The following is a 20,469-nucleotide window of genomic DNA, read 5'->3' on the forward strand; positions in this document are numbered from 1 at the left end:
CCTCTGTTCATACCAGCTACTTCTACTTAATATTTCTACCTAATAATCCTGTAGAAGGCATATGATAGAGTTGATAGAGATGCTCTGTGGAAGGTATTAAGAATATATGGTGTGGGAGGCAAGTTGTTAGAAGCAGTGAAAAGTTTTTATCGAGGATGTAAGGCATGTGTACGTGTAGGAAGAGAGGAAAGTGATTGGTTCTCAGTGAATGTAGGTTTGCGGCAGGGGTGTGTGATGTCTCCATGGTTGTTTAATTTGTTTATGGATGGGGTTGTTAGGGAGGTGAATGCAAGAGTTTTGGAAAGAGGGGCAAGTATGAAGTCTGTTGGGGATGAGAGAGCTTGGGAAGTGAGTCAGTTGTTGTTCGCTGATGATACAGCGCTGGTGGCTGATTCATGTGAGAAACTGCAGAAGCTGGTGACTGAGTTTGGTAAAGTGTGTGAAAGAAGAAAGTTAAGAGTAAATGTGAATAAGAGCAAGGTTATTAGGTACAGTAGGGTTGAGGGTCAAGTCAATTGGGAGGTGAGTTTGAATGGAGAAAAACTGGAGGAAGTGAAGTGTTTTAGATATCTGGGAGTGGATCTGGCAGCGGATGGAACCATGGAAGCGGAAGTGGATCATAGGGTGGGGAAGGGGGTGAAAATTCTGGGAGCCTTGAAGAATGTGTGGAAGTCGAGAACATTATCTCGGAAAGCAAAAATGGGTATGTTTGAAGGAATAGTGGTTCCAACAATGTTGTATGGTTGCGAGGCGTGGGCTATGGATAGAGTGGTGTGCAGGAGGATGGATGTGCTGGAAATGAGATGTTTGAGGACAATGTGTGGTGTGAGGTGGTTTGATCGAGTAAGTAACGTAAGGGTAAGAGAGATGTGTGGAAATAAAAAGAGCGTGGTTGAGAGAGCAGAAGAGGGTGTTTTGAAATGGTTTGGGCACATGGAGAGAATGAGTGAGGAAAGATTGACCAAGAGGATATATGTGTCGGAGGTGGAGGGAACGAGGAGAAGAGGGAGACCAAATTGGAGGTGGAAAGATGGAGTGAAAAAGATTTTGTGTGATCGGGGCCTGAACATGCAGGAGGGTGAAAGGAGGGCAAGGAATAGAGTGAATTGGATCGATGTGGTATACCGGGGTTGACGTGCTGTCAGTGGATTGAATCAGGGCATGTGAAGCGTCTGGGGTAAACCATGGAAAGCTGTGTAGGTATGTATATTTGCGTGTGTGGACGTATGTATATACATGTGTATGGGGGTGGGTTGGGCCATTTCTTTCGTCTGTTTCCTTGCGCTACCTCGCAAACGCGGGAGACAGCGACAAAGCAAAAAATAAAAAATAAAAAAAGAAATAATCCTGTCGTCTAATGTTACAACCTACTACTACTACCTAATGCTCCCACCTACTACTTCTACATAAAGCTCCAGTCTAGTGTTCCTACCTACTACTTCTATCTATTGCACCTACTATTTTGTCAAAAGGCAGGGCTAGTGCAAAGTCCTCTGCAGAAAGATCTAGAGTTGCAAAGAATGAGCTGAGTTAAGTGTTTTCCAGTGTTATATGTGACAAGGAGAGATAGTATGTTTGTGGGTAGAATATGAGCAATCCATGTTTGGGTGAGGCAGAAAGAAAAGACAGCTGCTTGGGGCAAAGGAATGCAACTTAACAAACACTGAAGTGCAGGCGCACTACACAGTTATCACTAACGCTCCCAGTATTCTGGCAGGTAGTACCAGTAATATACTTCCCTGCTTGTGGTTGCTTAGCAAGTGCAGCTAGAGATATATAAGTCGGAGATGCCAAAGAAATTTGTGATTTTAATAGGGATTGCCTTTTTGCAAGAAGTTTGGTGTAGTTTTAAGTGTCGTGTAATCCATCAGTTTAGTTTCCACGGTGGACTAGTAAGAACTGCTTACAGCAGTGCTGAAGTCCATATTCCATATTGATACTGTGGGTAAAGGTTAAAAGTGAGTATGAGTAAACTAAGAGGCTGTGCACACATGCTGTCCCACGTAAATTGGAACAAGTTAAAGATAAGTTTTCTTTGTTTTTTGTACTTTATCCCCTTTCCTGCTTTTGCAAGTTTGTGCAAGAAGCAGATGGCAGAACCTACTTTGAGAAAGTTTTATTATAAAGCAGAGAATTTTGGCCTTCCAGTCCTGCTCCTCGTAGTTACCCTTTGTATTCCATCTCCCAGGAATATGATATGTGGACAGCTATAGACGTCAGTACATTTACTTATGACAAAAGCAAAACAGTTTATGCTGAGGAAAGGAAATATGAGTGTAAGATATTTGAACAGAATAATTGTCAGAATTTTTAGTATAATGAATTCTTTTTGATACTAATTTGGGCACCATAAATTATTGTGATGCAAAGGAAGCAATATAGCCTCATCTACAATGTCAAACACAATACTCCAGTGGAAATCAATAAGAAAACATGACATCTATACTCACCTCTTTCTGCTACTATGTGCTTCAGATAAAAGAAGTGGATGATCATATAGAAGAAACCACAGCCAATGGAGATGTAAGCAAATATTCTGAAGGATTTGGATGTTCCGTATGAAGCAATGAGAAAGCCACCAAGTAGTGACCCGACTCCACGACCTAGCCCAGGGCACAACATATAGAACATTAATTGTCATATCTTAATTTATCTACCAACCCAACCATAATTAGACTTTTACATGGGATGAAGAGTAACATTAAGATTGTTTTTCAAAAAAAAAAAAAATGTAATTTTTTCTATAATTGCTTACCCTGCCTTACAAGCAAGCTTGTATCAGGAACAAACAAGGGCCTCATTTGCACACATCCGTGATGTATACTATATTGTGTCTGCAAAAAACTTTTCTGCCTCCCCATACATTTTCATAGGTGGTTACACTTATATGTTAGTTATTTTATCATCTCTGTGTATCATCTATGAAAACATATGGACACTGTACCAATGTTAGAGCCCAGTATCCAAAGCCAAGCCTCAGACACTATTTCATGGTTTACCATGAATGCCTCACATGCTGGTTCAGCCTACAAACAGAACTGTTCCTGATATACCACAGCATTCCAACCCATTCTGTCTCATGCAAACCTCTCACCCTCCTGAAAGTTTAGTTGCCAATATACAAAAGCCTCCTTTGCTCCATTCAATCCCCTTCTTGGTCTCCTTTTCCTCTCCATTTCTAACACATACTATAGATCTTCATAGTCAAGTCTTTCTTTGTTCATCATCTCCACATGTCTGAACCATTTTGGCACAACCTGGTCACTCGTACTGCACTTTCTACCACACTTCTCTCCAACATTGTCATTCCTTTAATGGCCAACCTGCCTCACACTGCACATTGTCCTTGGGCATATCGTTTTCAGCATTTTCAATATCATTCATTCTTCTGCATTCATGGCTCAAGACTCGTGTCCATGATGTTGTTGGGACTTCAGACATACCCATCTTGGCTCTAACAGTCACTTTCCTCTCCTTCCACACACACCTCAGTGCATCCAGGACTTTAGCCCTATCTCCCACACTTTAACTCACTGCATCTTCCATGGTCTCATGAGCTGTCATGTACGTAAAGGATTGTAAGTCCTCCCCACTGAAACTGGCAATGAAATCCTTCTGTCTCATCCCCCTGTTGCACCTTATTACCTTCTTTTGTTCACATTTACTCACACCTTTCTCTTTTCACATGCTCTGCCAAACTCTGTTACTAGCTTCTTGAGTTTCTCTCTGGAATCTGCCACCAAAACAGTGTCATCTGTAAACAGCAAGTGATTCACCTCCCATACTCCAAACCCAACTATACATTAAACCTGTCCCTTCCTCTAAGACCCTAGTATTTATAACCCTGTCCATAAGTGGATTGAGCAACCATGTGACGTCACGCATCCTTGACACAGACCCGCCTTCTTTGGGAAATACTCACCCTCCTCCCTTCATGTATATAGTGGGGTGGAAGGATGAAACAATGAAGAATGTTTGAAGGTACAATAGTCCCAGCAGTGTTGTATGGATGCAAAGCATGGACTGTAGGTAAGAATGCCCTAAAGAGGATGATTGTGTTGGAAATTAAATGTTTGAGGACAATGCCTGGTGTGAGGAGGGTTGATCAAGTAAGAGGGGGGTGGTAAGAAAGGGGTGTGACAATAAGAAAAGTAAGGATGAGGGAACTGAAGGTGTGTTGAAATGGTTTGGACTTATGGAGAGAATGAGTAACAAAAAGTTGACAAAGAGGATATATGTCAGAAATGTAGGGAATAGGGAGAAGGGGAAGACTGATTTGGAGATGGAAGGATGAAACAGAAAAGGCTTTGAGTGCTTGGAGCTTGAACACGCTGGAGGATGAAAGTGGGCGCAGGATTGAGTGAATAAGAGCAATGTGGTATACAGGGGGTAATGTGCAATCAGTTTACTGAACCAGGGCATATAAAGTTGCTAGGTGGAACCACAGAAAGGTCTATGGGACCTGGTTTTGGACAAGAGTCTATGGTTTCCATGCATTACACATGATAGTTTGAGAGTGGATGTGAGGAAATGAAGCCATATCATTGTTTGTCCCCAGTGCTGCCTCACAATGAACAGGTACCTCATCTTGGAGCTTGCAAACACTTAATAGCCTGAACTACTCAACTCCTTTTCTTGAGAAACTAACTACAATCCTATCTGCTCTAAGAGCTTAGCCACACTTCACCTTACACAAGGTTTTCACTACGTTCTAGCTTTTCACCAAACCATTGTTTGGTACTCTCATCCTGCATGTCACTCCATCCTAAATACACATCTGCTGCCATATAACCTGACACATTCAGCAGTCCTTCAAGAAACTTGCTCCATCTGTTTTTCAACATATTCGTGAATGCTAGAAAAAAGAGAAAATTACACTGTTTGAGAAGATTAATAGTAGCTGTTTTATTTTGACAGACAAATCAACAGAGTAGAGTACTCTGGAGAGGAATACATTCTAACCTAGAGAGTAATGGATGGAGCCAGCAAGACCAGTCATCGTAGCCAGTAGACCCTTAGGTGCCAGGATAGGACAGTAGGTGAGTGCAGCCAGCCACATCAGTTGGTAAGTGAATACCTCCAGGATCTCAAAGGGGAAGACCCACCATGGGTTGCTGCATAATCAAAGGTGCATTTATTATTAAGAATAAAGGTTGTTTTTCATTGCAAGAAACATTTTGTGAATTCAAAAAATCATCAAGAATACAGTTTCTAGATAATGTGAATCAGTATTAGATAATACCTGTCAAACTTCAAAATTACTATAATGTAGTATCCTCATTGCTTTTGAGTTGTGGATTGGCAGTTAGATAAAGTTTGATTCACAGCAAAATGATTTGTTACAATTTTTTTTAATGATTCTTCTGAAATTTTTTTGTTCTTTAACCAAGCCCTTTCACTCTGTAAAGCAGAAATAGATGAAGTTCTTTGTCCCAAATACAAAACCACATTTCTGTATAGAGCAGGCATCAGGCATGGTTTCAGAAACAAAAAATTAAACCTGTTATACTCATCCTGTGTATTTATGCAATGCATTAATTGCTGTGATTTAGAATATATTAACCTATGGAGATCTCAGATACTAGCTTGTAAAAAAAATTTAGATTATGCATTTAAGTTATATTACAATCTAATAAATGTTTTTGAAAAGGTTGAAGCATGAGGAAAAACACACATGAAGTTTTAGCACTATTTTGATGATGGAGACAGTGAATAGTTCAAAATATGCAACGATACAGCAACCAGATATCATGACATGATATTTAGTAAGGAACTTGTTAGAAAAGATGTAAAGAAGCACTGTATAAGAGTGGTGGATAAATGAAATAAACTGAGATATGAGACTGTGAATGTGAACAGCATACAGAAGTTAGAAATGTCATAGGACAATAAAATTCAAGAGATGGTCCCGTACAAGTGTAGAACATCCTCCCCATAGGTGTATCATTGAATGCAGCCTCACTTCAAGTAGATAATCATGTATTATTGCTATTATTGTTATTATTATTATTATTATTATTATTATTATTATTATTATTATTATTATTATCATTATTATTGTTATTATTAGTGTTATTATTATTATTATTATTATTATTATTATTATTATTATTAATTTTCATTTATTATTTGATACGTTTGCCATTTTCACATTATTGAGATAGCACTTGGAACAGGCAAAGAAAAGGCCTTAGTTGCTCATGTCAGTTGTCTAGCTGTCATATATACTGCACCAAAACCACAACCTGGTCCACAGGCCTTTCCATGGTTTCCCCTGGCTACCCCGCATTCCCTGGTTCACTCCATTGACAGAACACTGCCCCCTATATGCCACATTACTCCGGATAACTCTGTCCCATGAATGCCTTTTACCCTCCTGTATATTCAGGTCCCGAACACTCAAACTCCTATCTTTCCACCCTTCTGCCAGAAACTTGGTCACCCCCTCTCCTTGTCCTCTCCATTTCTGAAACACGTCTTCTTTGTCAACCTCTTCTTACTCATTCTTTCTGTATGTCCAGACAATTTCAGTACACCCTCTTCAGCTCTCTCAACCATACTTTTCTAGCTCAGCCCTCCTTACTCCACATATTGTCCTTAAACATTCCATTTCCAACACATTCATGCACTTCTGTACATTGTCATCTATATAACAATAATAATCCATGAGCTGGATTATTGTTATTATGATCGTTATTATCCCCAAGACCCCTTTTATAGGGCTCCTACAAATTTTAGGCTTCACTTCCACCAGTAGGGATATACTGTAATGGACTTTTTTGGACTGAAAAGCTCCTTGATGAGATTATACACTCCAGTGTTGCTGAAGGTAACTTTTCTCTTGCAGTGTAACTACATACTGTCTTTAGGAAATCTGTGTATGTTGTGTATATGTCTATATGCAGAGAGTGCAGGGCAGTTGTTTTCCTTATAGTAGTTGCATCATAGGCATGAAGGCCTTGAGATATGTCGAAACAGTCTTTGTAGTGATGAGTGATGTCTAGAGCACAGGTAGGAAAGTGACTCATTTGTTTGTGGAGTTGGTTTCAGATGGGTTGGAGTTTATGATTTAGTTGGAAAGTCGTTTGTTTAGTACATGTCGGGTTTCTTCACTTTACATGTGTTTTGTCAATGTTATGTTTGTTGGGGATAGGAGGCATCTGTGAATAGAGGTTATTGAAATGTGAGGCAGGCATAAGCTTTTGATTTCTACTTGGGGGTTGTTGGTTAGTTATAGAGTGGTTTGGATGGGAGGGGTCTAGTGTTGTTGCATAGAACTGAGTCTCAGGCATGTTGAGGTGGAATTGTATTGGGAGGATCGTTCTTTCATTTGAAGGTGTGTGTTTGTGGCTGCTGGGCAGCCAGTGATTATTCTGAATGCATTATTTTGTGTGGTTGGTAGCTTTATTATATATGTTTTTCATAGGATGGAAGACCAGGCAAGTGAGGAATAGTTTAAAGTGGAGCATATGAAATGTTTGTTGAGGACACTGAGGGATTCTTTCTCTTGTCGAAATCAGGTGCCAGTTAGTGTTTGGAGTGCATTTAGTTTGTTGTTCTTGTGTTGATGTTATTGAGGTGGGGACTAATTGTCATATATGTGTCATAAATGATGCCCAAGATGGTTGGTGTTTTGTTTAGTGGGAGTAAGTGATCATTTAGTATGACTGGTGGGTGTGAGCTGGCCTCATGTATGTCTGGGGTTGAAAGAGTGATTGAATACATCTGTGGAGTTGCAGGCATTCTGATCTGGGAGAGTCATTGTTCCAGTTGTGTAATGTAGTATTGCATTTTTGATTATGTTACTTTGGTGTCAAGGTTTTGTGATATGATTTTGAGGTTGTCTACATATGAAAGGACTTTCATCTTAACATGTGCTTAAGGTAATGGTTGGTCATGTAAGAAGAGATTGAAGACTGTTGGGAAAAGAGCTGCTTCTTGTGGAACTCCATTTTAGAGTTTGTGTTTTTGAGATGAAGCCCTGAAGCTATGAAATTGGTCAACCAATTGTTCTCATCACTTCTATTTGGGAGTGGGTTTGTGTTGGTCAGAACTATCTAGGATATGTTTTGTGAGGTCAGTGTGTAGTGTGGTGGTAGAGTGTTTAGGTTAAAGCCATGCTGTGTGAGTGAAATTGGCATTGTTTTTTAATGTTATAGATTAACTTTCAGAGAGTTTGGATACCGAGAATAAAAGTGATATTGGGCAGTAGTAGTTGGATGGTTTGGGAGGTTGTAGGAGGAGGATTATGTTGGCAGGTTTTCAGATGTTAGGGATCTTGCTGTGTAGCCATGAATATATGAGGGTATCTGTAAGTGCTTAGATTGCAAGTGGGCCATAGTCTTTTATGCGAAAGTTTGATATTTTGTCAGGGCTTGTAGCAGGAGACTTCTTGAAGGTTTTTATTGCTCTACTTGTATCAGTTGGAGTGAATGTTGGATGGGCAGTTATTTATGGATGGATTTTTTTTGTGTGTGTGATTTTTCTGTTTTGGTGTAAGGTTGGTTTGTGGCAGATTTTGAATAATGCTTAAAGAGTATGTTTGTGTGTTCTTTGGAGAAGGGATTTCATTAGAGTAAGTCAGGAGGGCTTCATAAGTGGGGTCTGGACTGGTGGGAAATGAGTGGATTTTCTTTTTTGTGTGCCAGAGTTGGTTGCTTTGGATTCTGTGATTCATTGTATTCGGGAAGGAGTGCCAGTTTTCTGTTTGTCTTTCAGTGATTAGGTAAGTGATGTTATTTAGAGTCTGGATTTGTTCTCTGATTTCTGTCGATGGTGAATGGTTACACCAGAGCTGGTTTCTTTCTGTGCCCTTTTAGTTTATGCCTTTTGCTGCCTTGGTTGAAGACACTGATGAAGTGTGGGATTGCATGATCTAGTGACGAGAAATCATCAGTATCTAAATTTTGGAGCTGGCAAGATTGGCTGCTGGACATGGAGGGAAGGGAGTCTTGGTGATTGGTTGCATAGGTTGAGAACATTGAAAAGCTGCAGTTGTTTACAAGTAATTCACCTTGGGGATCATGGGTGTAAGCACTGAGACAAATGGAATGGGAGACTTTGAAATCTCCAGAGGCAGGTGTTGGGCATGATGGTTAGGCTCAGGTGTTGGGGTTTGGGTGGGAGGAGAGTGTGAAACTGGAGGTATGTAGATGTTGATTAGGTTGTAGTTGGTACTGTGGAGTTACATATTTATTGTTTGTATTTCTACAATGTTGTCAGTGTCTAGGAGCTGTTTTATAGTGTCAGTGGTGTTGGGAAAGGTTTGATTTGGTGGATGAATGTTATGAGTCCTTGTCCTTGGTGGCTGTCATTTTCTTTTCTAACAGTTATGTAGCTATAGAAATGTGGGAGAGTAGATCTGGGTGAGTCTGATTTCTTGGATGAGGGCCAAGTGGATGTTATAGTCTCTGAGTTCGCTTACTTATTCTGATGTCATTGGCTTCGAGTTGCAACATGTTTGTTTGTCAATGGGGATCTGTGAGGTAGAAGGATTTGTTTGCTGAAGATCATGCGATCTTTGATCTTTGTTTGTGGGGTGTTTGTTTTGTGTGTGTGTGTGTGTGTGTGTGTGTGTGTGTGTGTGTGTGTGTGTGTGTGTGTGTGTGTGTGGGGGGGGGGGGGGGGGGGGGGGGTTGATCCTTCCTAAGTGATTGCTGCATTTCCAGTGTTCTTAGTCATCTTTAATTGATGACAGTCATGTGCAGTGGAGGTGATACCACTGGGCGCATAAGGAGCATCTGATGGCGTAGTGCTTTTGGTGTTAGTCACTTGTCACTGTGGTGTGCTGGAAGTCCAGGGTCACATTTAATGTCTCTGGTTTGCATTAGTAGAAGGGATGATGATGATGGGGCCATCATCATCAAGTAGTGGAGAAATGTGTGTAAAATTAACATAAGAAGTGCGGACACTGCAAGAGGCCTATTGGCCCATGCTAGGCAGGTCCTGAGTCTGTCCACCTTACAACCGACTGCCTGAACCCATAAACACATCCAACTTTCGTTTAAAGTATTTTGTTCCCCCTATAGACCTAGCTTGCACTACTGCACTTAGGTTCCATAAATCTTCTGAACCAGTAAATAATCTTATCTGACCTGAATCTTTTTGTTTTTCTTATTCAAATCCATTATTTCTTGTCCTATCCGGTGGTGCCATTCGAAGAACTTTATTCATGTTACCTTTATTAACACCCTTCTCCTATTCAAAAACTTCAGTCACATCCCCTGTACCCCTCCTCCTCTTAAGTGAGTGTAAATTCAGTCCTTTTAACCTTTCTTCATAAGGGAGGATTCTAATTCCCGGGTTAATTTTTGTCATTCGCCTATGTACTCTAAACAATCTATATCAACTGCATAGTATGGAGCCCAAAATTGTACCACATAATCAAAATGTGGTCTCACCACTGCAAGATAAAGTTGCAATAATACTCTCAGAGTTTTATTGCTAACAGTCCTATCAATGAATCCTGACATCTTATTAGCCTTATGGCAACTTTAATACATTGTTGCCATGGCTTAAGATCCTCGCTCACTAGTACCCCTAAATCTCTCACACTCTGTTTTACCAATAGTAATATTGTCCAGTTTGTAATCAGTGCTCCTGCCTTTACCCACACTAAGTGTTGTGCATTTATCTTTGTCAAATTCCTTTTTCCATGTACTCGCCCATTCTGATAGTCTATTTAAGTCCCTCTGCAAATTCACTGAATTTTCATCTGAGTCAATTATGGCCCCTATTTTTTTATCATCAGCAAGATGTCAGGGTATATGACCTATGGTCTGGGATGTCTGTGTGGGACAACTCGAGGCTCCACTCCACATGGGAGCCTAGAATGTGAGAGACTTTGCAGCAGGAAGATTTCAAAGGGCATGGCTCCAGTCAGCTGCATCCTAATATTCTCTTCTTGAGTGTAGGGTAGATGCTGCTTGGAACTGGCTGTCACTCCAGCCTTCTGTCCCAGTGCCACCACAGTCAGGTTAGTTCCTCTGGCAAGATCTGTCTTATCTGTCTGTTTGTCTATCTATTTGGTTACATTTCTTTCTTGCTTTCATGTTTGATTGCTGTTTCCCATGTTAGTGAAGTAGCGCCAGGAACAGACCAAGAAAAGCCTTATCTGTTCACATCCATTCTCTAGCTGTCATGTGTATCCACAGTCCCCTATCCACTACCAGTCCCCACAGACCTTTCCATGGTTTACCCTGGACGCTTCACATACCCTAGTTAAATCCATTGACTTTTTTTTTTTCTTTTCTGAGACAGCATGGACAACTGAGGCCCCAATCAAGGCCATCTCGTTATATATGTACCCTAGCCTGAGCCAGTAACCCATTTTATCGACCAACCCCTTGGAGTAGATGAGCAGCTGTGTTGATTGTGGACCGATTGCAACAACCAGGATTTGGACCTATGTGTTCAACCCCGGCTGGTCCGTGAATGTGTTATGGTTAGGGACGCTGACTGCTACGCTGGATTATTCCAGTTCACTCTTAATCTAGGCACGCTTTTTCACCCTCCTGCATGTTCATTCCCTGATTGCTCAATTTTTTTTTCGCTCTATCCTTCCACCTCTAATTCGGTCTCCCGGTTCTCCTTGTTTCCTCCACCTCTGACACATATATCCTCTGTGTCAACCTTTCCTCACTCATTCTTTCTATATGTTTAACTTTCAACACACCCTCTCAGCTTTCTCAACCACACTCTTTTTATTACCACACCTCTCTCTAACCCTGTCATTACTTCCTCGATCAAATCACACTACATTGGCCTCGTACATTTCATTTCTGACACACTCACTTTCCTCCTCACAGTCTTACCTATAGCCCATGCCTTGCATCCATATGATATTTTTGGGACTACTATTCCTTTGAACATATCCATATTTGCCTTCCCAGATAACGGTTTCTCTTTTCACACATTTTTCAGTGCTCTCAGAACCACCTTCCCCTCTCACCCACCCTATGACTCACTTGTGCTTCATTGTTTCCATTCACTGCCATATTCACTCCCAGGTATCTAAAACACTTCTTTTCAATTTTGCTCCATTCAAACGCTCACCCCAAACTTACCTGTCCCTCATCTTTGCTGAATCTAATACTAATAACCTTGCCTTTATTCACATTTACTCTCAACTTCCTCCTTTCACACATACGCCCTTTCAAACTTAGTCACCAACTTCTGCAGTTTCACACTAGCATCTGTCACCAGTGCTGAATCAGCAAACAACAACTGACTCACTTCCCAGGCCCTTTCATCCGTGGCAGACTGCATGCATACCCTCCCCTCACTCCAAGACTCTTAGGTGGAAGACTCCATTCACAGCGAAAGTGCACATCAAGGGCGGGCCTTAATTGCAATCTAGACAGTATAATGAAAGGGAAAAAGAAAAGACAAGGGAAAGTATTTACAAATTCTGGAGGAAGTGAGACAGTATAATGAAAGGGAAAAAGAAAAGACTAGGGAAAGTATTTACAAATTCTGGAGGAAGTGAGACAGTATAATGAAAGGGAAAAAGAAAAGACTAGGGAAAGTATTTACAAATTCTGGAGGAAGTGAGACAGTATAATGAAAGGGAAAAAGAAAAGACAAGGGAAAGTATTTACAAATTCTGGAGGAAGTGAGACAGTATAATGAAAGGGAAAAAGAAAAGACAAGGGAAAATATTTACAAATTCTGGAGGAAGTGAAAAACTTATAAATTGAGAAAGTAGAGTGTTCCAAAGTTTTGACGTGTAGGAAAAGAAGCAGTTATAAAAATGGCCCACCCTTGAGTTACTGATGGCGACACAGTTATCATATAAGGGACCAGCTTGACGAGTATTGTGTGGTCTACCTAGTGGTGGGGACACACAAGCAGCTAACTCTTGGAAGCAAAAATCAAAGTAATGCCAATAAGAAGAGGGAAAGTGAAACACATTGCAGGGTAGAGTAAGAGCGTCAAGTTTTAAAGTTAGCCAGGGACTGCTTTTGACTCAACTCTGTCAAGTAAGGATGGACAGCAGTACATACAAGGAAGAATCAATCCTTTGTATAAACGGAGCAACTGTTCGGAAGAAAAGAAGTTTCGACATCTAAACAGAATTGCCATTTTTTTAGAGGCAGACTTAGCTATTCCCGTAATATGGGGTTTCCAAGAAAGATTGGGTGTTACAGTAATGCCATATATGTTCATTGAGTCAAGAGGTGGAATTACAGAACAGTCAAAGGAGAGACTAGAGTTTTGAGGAGTTTTCAACAGAAAGATGGGTAGAAACTGGGTTCTAGAGGCATTAAACTTAACTAGATTTCGTCTACCCCTCTTAAGATATCCTGTCCAAGCCTGAGTTTATCGAGGAAGCTGTGTCAAGATGAGATGCAGATCAAGTGAGAGAGGGAACAGAAATTAAGGATGTAAGTAAATGCAGTGTTGAGTCGTCAGCGTGACTCCATTTGATTATTTGTAGAGGAGAGGAAATCGTTGAAAAAAAGATAGAAAGTGTACGAGACAGAATAGAACCTTGAAGGACACCGCTGTTGATGGAGGAAAGGGGGAAGGCCGATCCATTAACAACCACTGCGATAGATTGGCTAGAGAGGAAGGTAGATATGAGGGAGCAAAGTGAGGGAGGGAAGCCAAAATAGGGGAGTACAGAGGGCTTGAGAGGAAGGTAGATATGAGGGAGCAAAGTGAGGGAGGGAAGCCAAAAGAGGGGAACATAGAGATGAGACCCTGATGCCATACAGTCAGAAGCTTTAGGTATGTCAAGGGCAACTACCCATGACTTCCCCAAACCTTTCAAGGATGATGACCAAACATTAGTAAGATAGGAAAGAATATTACCAGTGGATCTAGCCTTAAGGGAGCCATACTAGTGATCAGAGAGAAGGCTGATTTTCAAGGTGTCTAAGGGTATGGGAGCTGAGGAGGCATCCAGAGACTTTGGAAATGGTGGATGTCAAAGCAATACAACAGAGGGGTCAGAACGGTCTCCCTTCCTAGATAGAAGGAAAAATTTTGGCTCGTAAACAGAAACGGAACTGATGGGCAGGCACAGGTGCAAGTTCAGAGACCCACTTATTAGTACACAGGCATGGATGCCGTCAGGATCATTAGGAGATTACGGGAAGAGACATAGGGGTGAAGGGATGAAGGAATGTTAGAGTCATCCAAGGTAGCATTAGAGGAGAAATGGGAACCAAAGAGAAATGCTTTGTCTATGGCAGAGACAGCTATAGTACCGTCAGAACGGAAAAGTGTAGGAAAGTTAGAGCGACGGAAGTTGTTAGAGATACCCTTAGCTAGAGACCAGAAAGACCTACCAGTGGATGACAAGGAGAGAATACCGCACTTCCTTTGAATAAAGGAACGCTTTGCCTCTTGGATAATGTGCTTGCAGTGATTATGGGCAGTGATAAAAGCTAGAATGGGAGCCTGAGGAAGGAGTTTTCCAAGCCCAATATGCCTGATCCCTTGCCTGAATGGCCTCAGAACAGGAATGGTTGAACCATGGATTGAATGAAGAATAACTTCTGCTATGTGTTTGGTGGAGACAGAAGTATCACCACATAAGAGAGTAATTTACCCATGGAAAGTCAAAAAGAAGTTATATCAGTTATTCCAGTAAGCTTTGTGCAGGTGCAAATGTTTACGTTTTGAAGGAGCTGCGGGAGGGGGAGGTGCTATTAGAATTGATACATTTTTGAGAGTGTGATCACATGAACCATTTGGGGGGCGAGAAGTGTGTATGTACAGCGGGGTAGTCTAGAGGTGAAAAAACGAATCCAGAATATTTGGAGAGTGGTCACAGCAGTCAGGAACAATAGATAGGGTAGATCATTTGCTGTGAATCATTGAGAATGGAGAACGTGAGGGCTTCGATCCCTCCACCATCTGTATGGGAGGAATTCAACCATTCCCTACGGTGAAAGTTGAAATCCCCGAAGTAAAAGATCTCTGCTTGCAGGTGAGAGGATGTCACAGCCTCATAGCAGGAGTTTAGAAAGTCGAAGAAAGATATGAAATGTGTAGACTTTGGAGAGCAACAGGCGAAACAAGAAAAGTGTATAAGCTAGGAGACAGATTATGAGCCTCATAACGTCAAAGTTTTGGGGACTCAAGGTCCTTGAGGCGTGGAACAGGTGTGTTGATGACTGGAATTAGCACAAACAGTTGGATGTTGGATGTAAAAGAGGGACTAGACAACTCTGTCTCAGACAGAAGTAAGATGTTAGGAGAGGTACTCAACAGATGGTGGTCAACTGAGGATAGGTTACTAGAGAAACGACAATTGTTGGTATAGTAAACAGAAAAAGAGGAAGGTCTGACTGAGAGGGAGAGGTCGTGGGAGGGGCCGGTGCTACTACAGCCAGAGCCCTCCCTCTCATTGGCAGTAGAGTCAGGCAGAAACCCGGAGATTCTTAGCACCCCATAATGCTGGGGAATAGAGGCAATAGATTTGTCAGGCTCTGTCATGATAAAACCTAAAATTTTTGAGTGAACAGGAGTTGGTAAGGTTTCAGTAGGTGTATAGTGCTTGTAAGGAGAAGATGGAAGGATGAGCTTGGTAGTCCCGTTTTGATGAGACAGAAAGTTAGAAACCCAGCAGTCCTAACTTTCACTCCATCTTTCCACCTCCAATTTGGTCTCCCACTTCTCCTCATTCCCTCCACCTCTTGACACGTATATCCTCTTAGTCAATCTTTCCTCACTCATTCTCTCCATGTGACCAAACCATTTCAAAACACCCTCTTCTGCCCTCTCAACCACGCTCCTGTTATTACCATACATCTCTCTTACCCTATTATTACTTACTCGATCAAACCACCTCACACCACATGTCAAACATCTTATTTCCAACACATCCACCCTCCTGCACACAACTCTATCCATAGCCCATGCCTCGCAACCGTATAACATTGTTGGAACCACTATTCCTTCAAACATACCCATTTTTGCTTTCCGGGATAATGTTCTCGACTTCCACACATTTTTCAACGCTCCCAGAACTTTTGGCCCCTCCCCCACCCTATGATTCACTTCCGCTTCCATGGTTTCATCCAGCGCCAAATCCACTCCCAGATATCTAAAACACTTCACTTCCTCCAGTTTTTCTCCATTCCAACTTACCTCCCAATTGACTTGTCCCTCAACCCTACTGTACCTAATAACCTTGCTCTTATTTACATTTACTCTCAGCTTTCTCACACTTTACCAAACTCAGTCACCAGCTTCTGCAGTTTCTCACTCGAATCAGCCACCAGCGCTGTATCATCAGCGAACAACAGCTGACTCACTTCTCAAGCTCTCTCATCCACAACAGACTGCATACTTGCCCCTCTTTTTAAAACTCTTGCATTCACCTCCCTAACAACCCCATCCATAAACAAATTAAACAACCATGGAGACATCACACACCCCTGCCGCAAACCTACATTCACTGAGAACCAATCACTTTCCTCTCTTCCTACATGTACACATGCCTTACATCCTCGATAAAAACTTTTCACTGCTTCTAACAACTTGCCTCCCACACCATATACTCTTAATACCTTCCACAAAGCATCTCTATCAACTCTGTCATATGCCTTCTCCAGATCCATAAATGCTACATACAAATCTGTTTGCTTTTCTAAGTATTTCTCACATACATTCTTCAAAGCAAACACCTGATCCACACATCCTCTACCACTTCTGAAACCACACTGCTCTTCCCCAATCTGATGCTCTGTACATGCCTTCACCCTCTCAATCAGTACCCTCCCATATAATTTCCCAGGAATACTCAACAAACTTATACCTCTGTAATTGGAGCACTCACTTTTATCCCCTTTGCCTTTGTATAATGGCACTATGCAAGCATTCCGCCAATCCTCAGGCACCTCACCATGAGTCATACATACATTAAATAGCCTTACCAACCAGTCAACAATACAGTCACTCCCTTTTTAAATAAATTCCAGTGCAATACCATCCAAACCCGTTGCCTTGCTGGCTTTCATCTTCCGCAAAGCTTTTACTACCTCTTCTCTATTTACCAAATCATTCTCCCTAACCCTCTCACTTTGCACACCACCTTGACCAAACACCCTATACCTGCCACTCTATCATCAAACACATTCAACAAACCTTCAAAATACTCACTCCATCTTCTCACATCACCACTACTTATCACCTCCCCATTAGCCCCCTTCACTGTAGTTCCCATTTGTTCCCTTGTCTAACGCACTTCATTTACATCCTTTCAAAACATCTTTTTATTCTCCCTAAAATTTAATGATACTCTCTCACCCCAACTCTCATTTGCGCTCTTTTTCACCTCTTGCACCTTTCTCTTGACCTCCTGTCTCTTTCTTTTATACATCTCCCAGTCATTTGCATTATTTCCCTGCAAAAATCGTCCAAATGCCTCTCTCTTCTCCTTCACTAATAATCTTACTTCTTCATCCCACCACTCACTACCCTTTCTAATCAACCCACCTCCCACGCTTCTCATGCCACAAGCATCTTTTGCGCAAGCCATCTCTGCTTCACTAAATACATCCCATTCCTCCCCCACTCCCCTCACCTCCTTTGTTCCCACCTTTTTCCATTCTGTACTCAGTCTCTCCTGGTACTTCCTCACACAAGTCTCCTTCCCAAGCTCACTTACTCTCACCACTCTCTTCACCCCAACATTCTCTCTTCTTTTCTGAAAACCTCTACAAATCTTCACCTTCGCCTCCACAAGATAATGATCAGAAATCCCTCCAGTTGCACCTCTCAGCACATTAACATCCAAAAGTCTCTCGCATGCCTATCAATTAACATGTAATGCAGTAATGCTCTCTGGCCATCTCTCCTACTTACATGCGTACACTTATGTATATCTCTCTTTTTAAACCAGGTATTCCCAATCATCTTTAGTATTATTATTATTATTATACTTTGTCGCTGTCTCCTGCGTTAGTGAGGTAGCACAAGGAAACAGACAAAAGAATGGCCCAACCCACCCACATACACATGTATATACATACTCGTCCACACACGCACATACACATACCTATACATCTTAACATATATATATATATACATACACAGACATATGCATATATATACACATGTACATACTTCATCTGTCTGCCCTTATTCATACTCGTCACCACCCCGCCACACATGAAATGACAACCCCCTCCCCGCATGTGCGCAAGGTAGCACTAGGAAAAGACAACAAAGGCCTGATTCGTTCACACTCAGTCTCTAGCTGTCATGTATAATGCACCGAAACCACAGCTGCCTTTCCACATCCAGGCCCCACAGAACTTTCCATGGTTTGCCCCAGACGCTTCACATGCCCTGGTTCAATCCATATATGTATATCCATAAAAATATATATATATATATATATATATATATATATATATATATATATATTTTTTTTTTTTTTTTTTTTTTTTTTTTTTTATACTTTGTCGCTGTCTCCCGCGTTTGCGAGGTAGCGCAAGGAAACAGACGAAAGAAATGGCCCCCCCCCCATACACATGTACATACACACGTCCACACACGCAAATATACATACCTACACAGCTTTCCATGGTTTACCCCAGACGCTTCACATGCCTTGCTTCAATCCACTGACAGCACGTCAACCCCTGTATACCACATGACTCCAATTCACTCTATTTCTTGCCCTCCTTTCACCCTCCTGCATGTTCAGGCCCCGATCACACAAAATCTTTTTCACTCCATCTTTCCACCTCCAATTTGGTCTCCCTCTTCTCCTCGTTCCCTCCACCTCCGACACATATATCCTCTTGGTCAATCTCTCCTCACTCATTCTCTCCATGTGCCCAAACCATTTCAAAACACCCTCTTCTGCTCTCTCAACCACGCTCTTTTTATTTCCACACATCTCTCTTACCCTTACGTTACTTACTCGATCAAACCACCTCACACCACACATTGTCCTCAAACATCTCATTTCCAGCACATCCATCCTCCTGCGCACATCTCTATCCATAGCCCACGCCTCGCAACCATACAACATTGTTGGAACCACTATTCCTTCAAACATACCCATTTTTGCTTTCTGAGATAATGTTCTCGACTTCCACACATTCTTCAAGGCTCCCGGGATTTTCGCCCCCTCCCCCACCCTATGATCCACTTCCGCTTCCATGGTTCCATCCGCTGCCAGATCCACTCCCAGATATCTAAAACACTTTACTTCCTCCAGTTTTTCTCCATTCAAACTTACCTCCCAATTGACTTGACCCTCAACCCTACTGTACCTAATTACCTTGCTCTTATTCACATTTACTCTTAACTTTCTTCTTTCACACACTTTACCAAACTCAGTCACCAGCTTCTGCAGTTTCTCACATGAATCAGCCACCAGTGCTGTATCGTCAGCGAACAACAACTGACTCACTTCCCAAGCTCTCTCATCCCCAACAGACTTCATACTTGCCCCTCTTTCCAAAACTCTTGCATTCACCTCCCTAACAACCCCATCCACCTACCCCCGCCGTCGTCTGCCTCACTTCAACTCCCGCAAGGTGGAATCAGCCCAAACGTTTCACTCCCATTTACCTACAACGGCTTCAGAACCAAATGCTCCCCAACAATGCAGTATTCAAGGTTGCACAACGCTATCTGGATGGTTTCAGCGACCAGCAAACTCCTCCTCCGCCGCTCACTGCTGATGGCGAGAGATATCTTCAACAGATTCGATGCCACTCACAGGAAGTCTAGTGAACAAGCATTGCTGAAGCAGGATTTGGCCAGCAGGAGAAGAAGCATCATAATGGAGTTGCACGGACTGTGATCCTTGCTGTGGTTACAAGAATGTTCTTCCGCCCACCAGTGATGCTACTACATTTGTGAATCAAGAACCATTGCAACACAAACCTCGCCAGGTGGTAGAGTGTCCCGCAGTGTATTGAGACAGACTTCCCCAGAACTTTTTTAAAGGGGAAGTAAATGTTTATAGTTGTGTTACTGGAGTGATAGTTTTCATACATGGTGCTTTGACAAGAAAATAGTGAAATTTGAAAAAAAAAGTGTAGCTTAGACATTGAAGCTTATTGATACAGTGGTTAAATTGATGAGAACTACTATTGACATTTGTGTAAATGAATTATACATTTCCCTTTTCCATAGCCAGAGGTTGAACCATTATGTGACATTCATTTTCTCATTTCATTTCAAGCTAGAAGTTTCAGTTTTCTAAATTATTTCTTACTTTTTTCATATGTATATATATGTATATGTGTGTGTGTGTGTGTGTGTATATGTGCGTGTGTATGTGTATGTATATATGTATGTATATATATATATATTACCCCTGGGGATAGGGGTGAAAGAATACTTCCCACGCATTCCTCGCGTGTCGTAGAAGGCGACTAGAGGGGACGGGAGCGGGGGGCCAGAAATCCTCCCCTCCTTGTATTTTTTAACTTTCTAAAATGGGAAACAGAAGAATATATATATATATATATATATATCAGTAAATTTTAG

At 41.6% G+C, this 20,469-nt stretch overlaps 1 protein-coding gene across 1 annotated transcript in view; it reads right to left on the reverse strand.

Moving 5' to 3' along the window:
- The window catches only part of LOC139761685 (major facilitator superfamily domain-containing protein 6), a 119,493-nt gene that overhangs the window by 12,852 nt on the left and 86,172 nt on the right, over positions 1 to 20,469 (reverse strand). Inside the window, exons 11-12 of the mRNA XM_071686019.1 lie at positions 4,963 to 5,114; positions 2,451 to 2,603 (exon numbers count right to left, since the gene is read on the reverse strand). Of these exons, the coding sequence (XP_071542120.1) occupies positions 2,451 to 2,603; positions 4,963 to 5,114 (305 nt within the window). The remainder of the gene's footprint in view (positions 1 to 2,450; positions 2,604 to 4,962; positions 5,115 to 20,469) is intronic.

The sequence above is a fragment of the Panulirus ornatus genome, chromosome 41, assembly GCF_036320965.1.
Source record: "Panulirus ornatus isolate Po-2019 chromosome 41, ASM3632096v1, whole genome shotgun sequence".
Classification (NCBI taxonomy): Eukaryota; Metazoa; Arthropoda; class Malacostraca; order Decapoda; family Palinuridae; genus Panulirus; species Panulirus ornatus.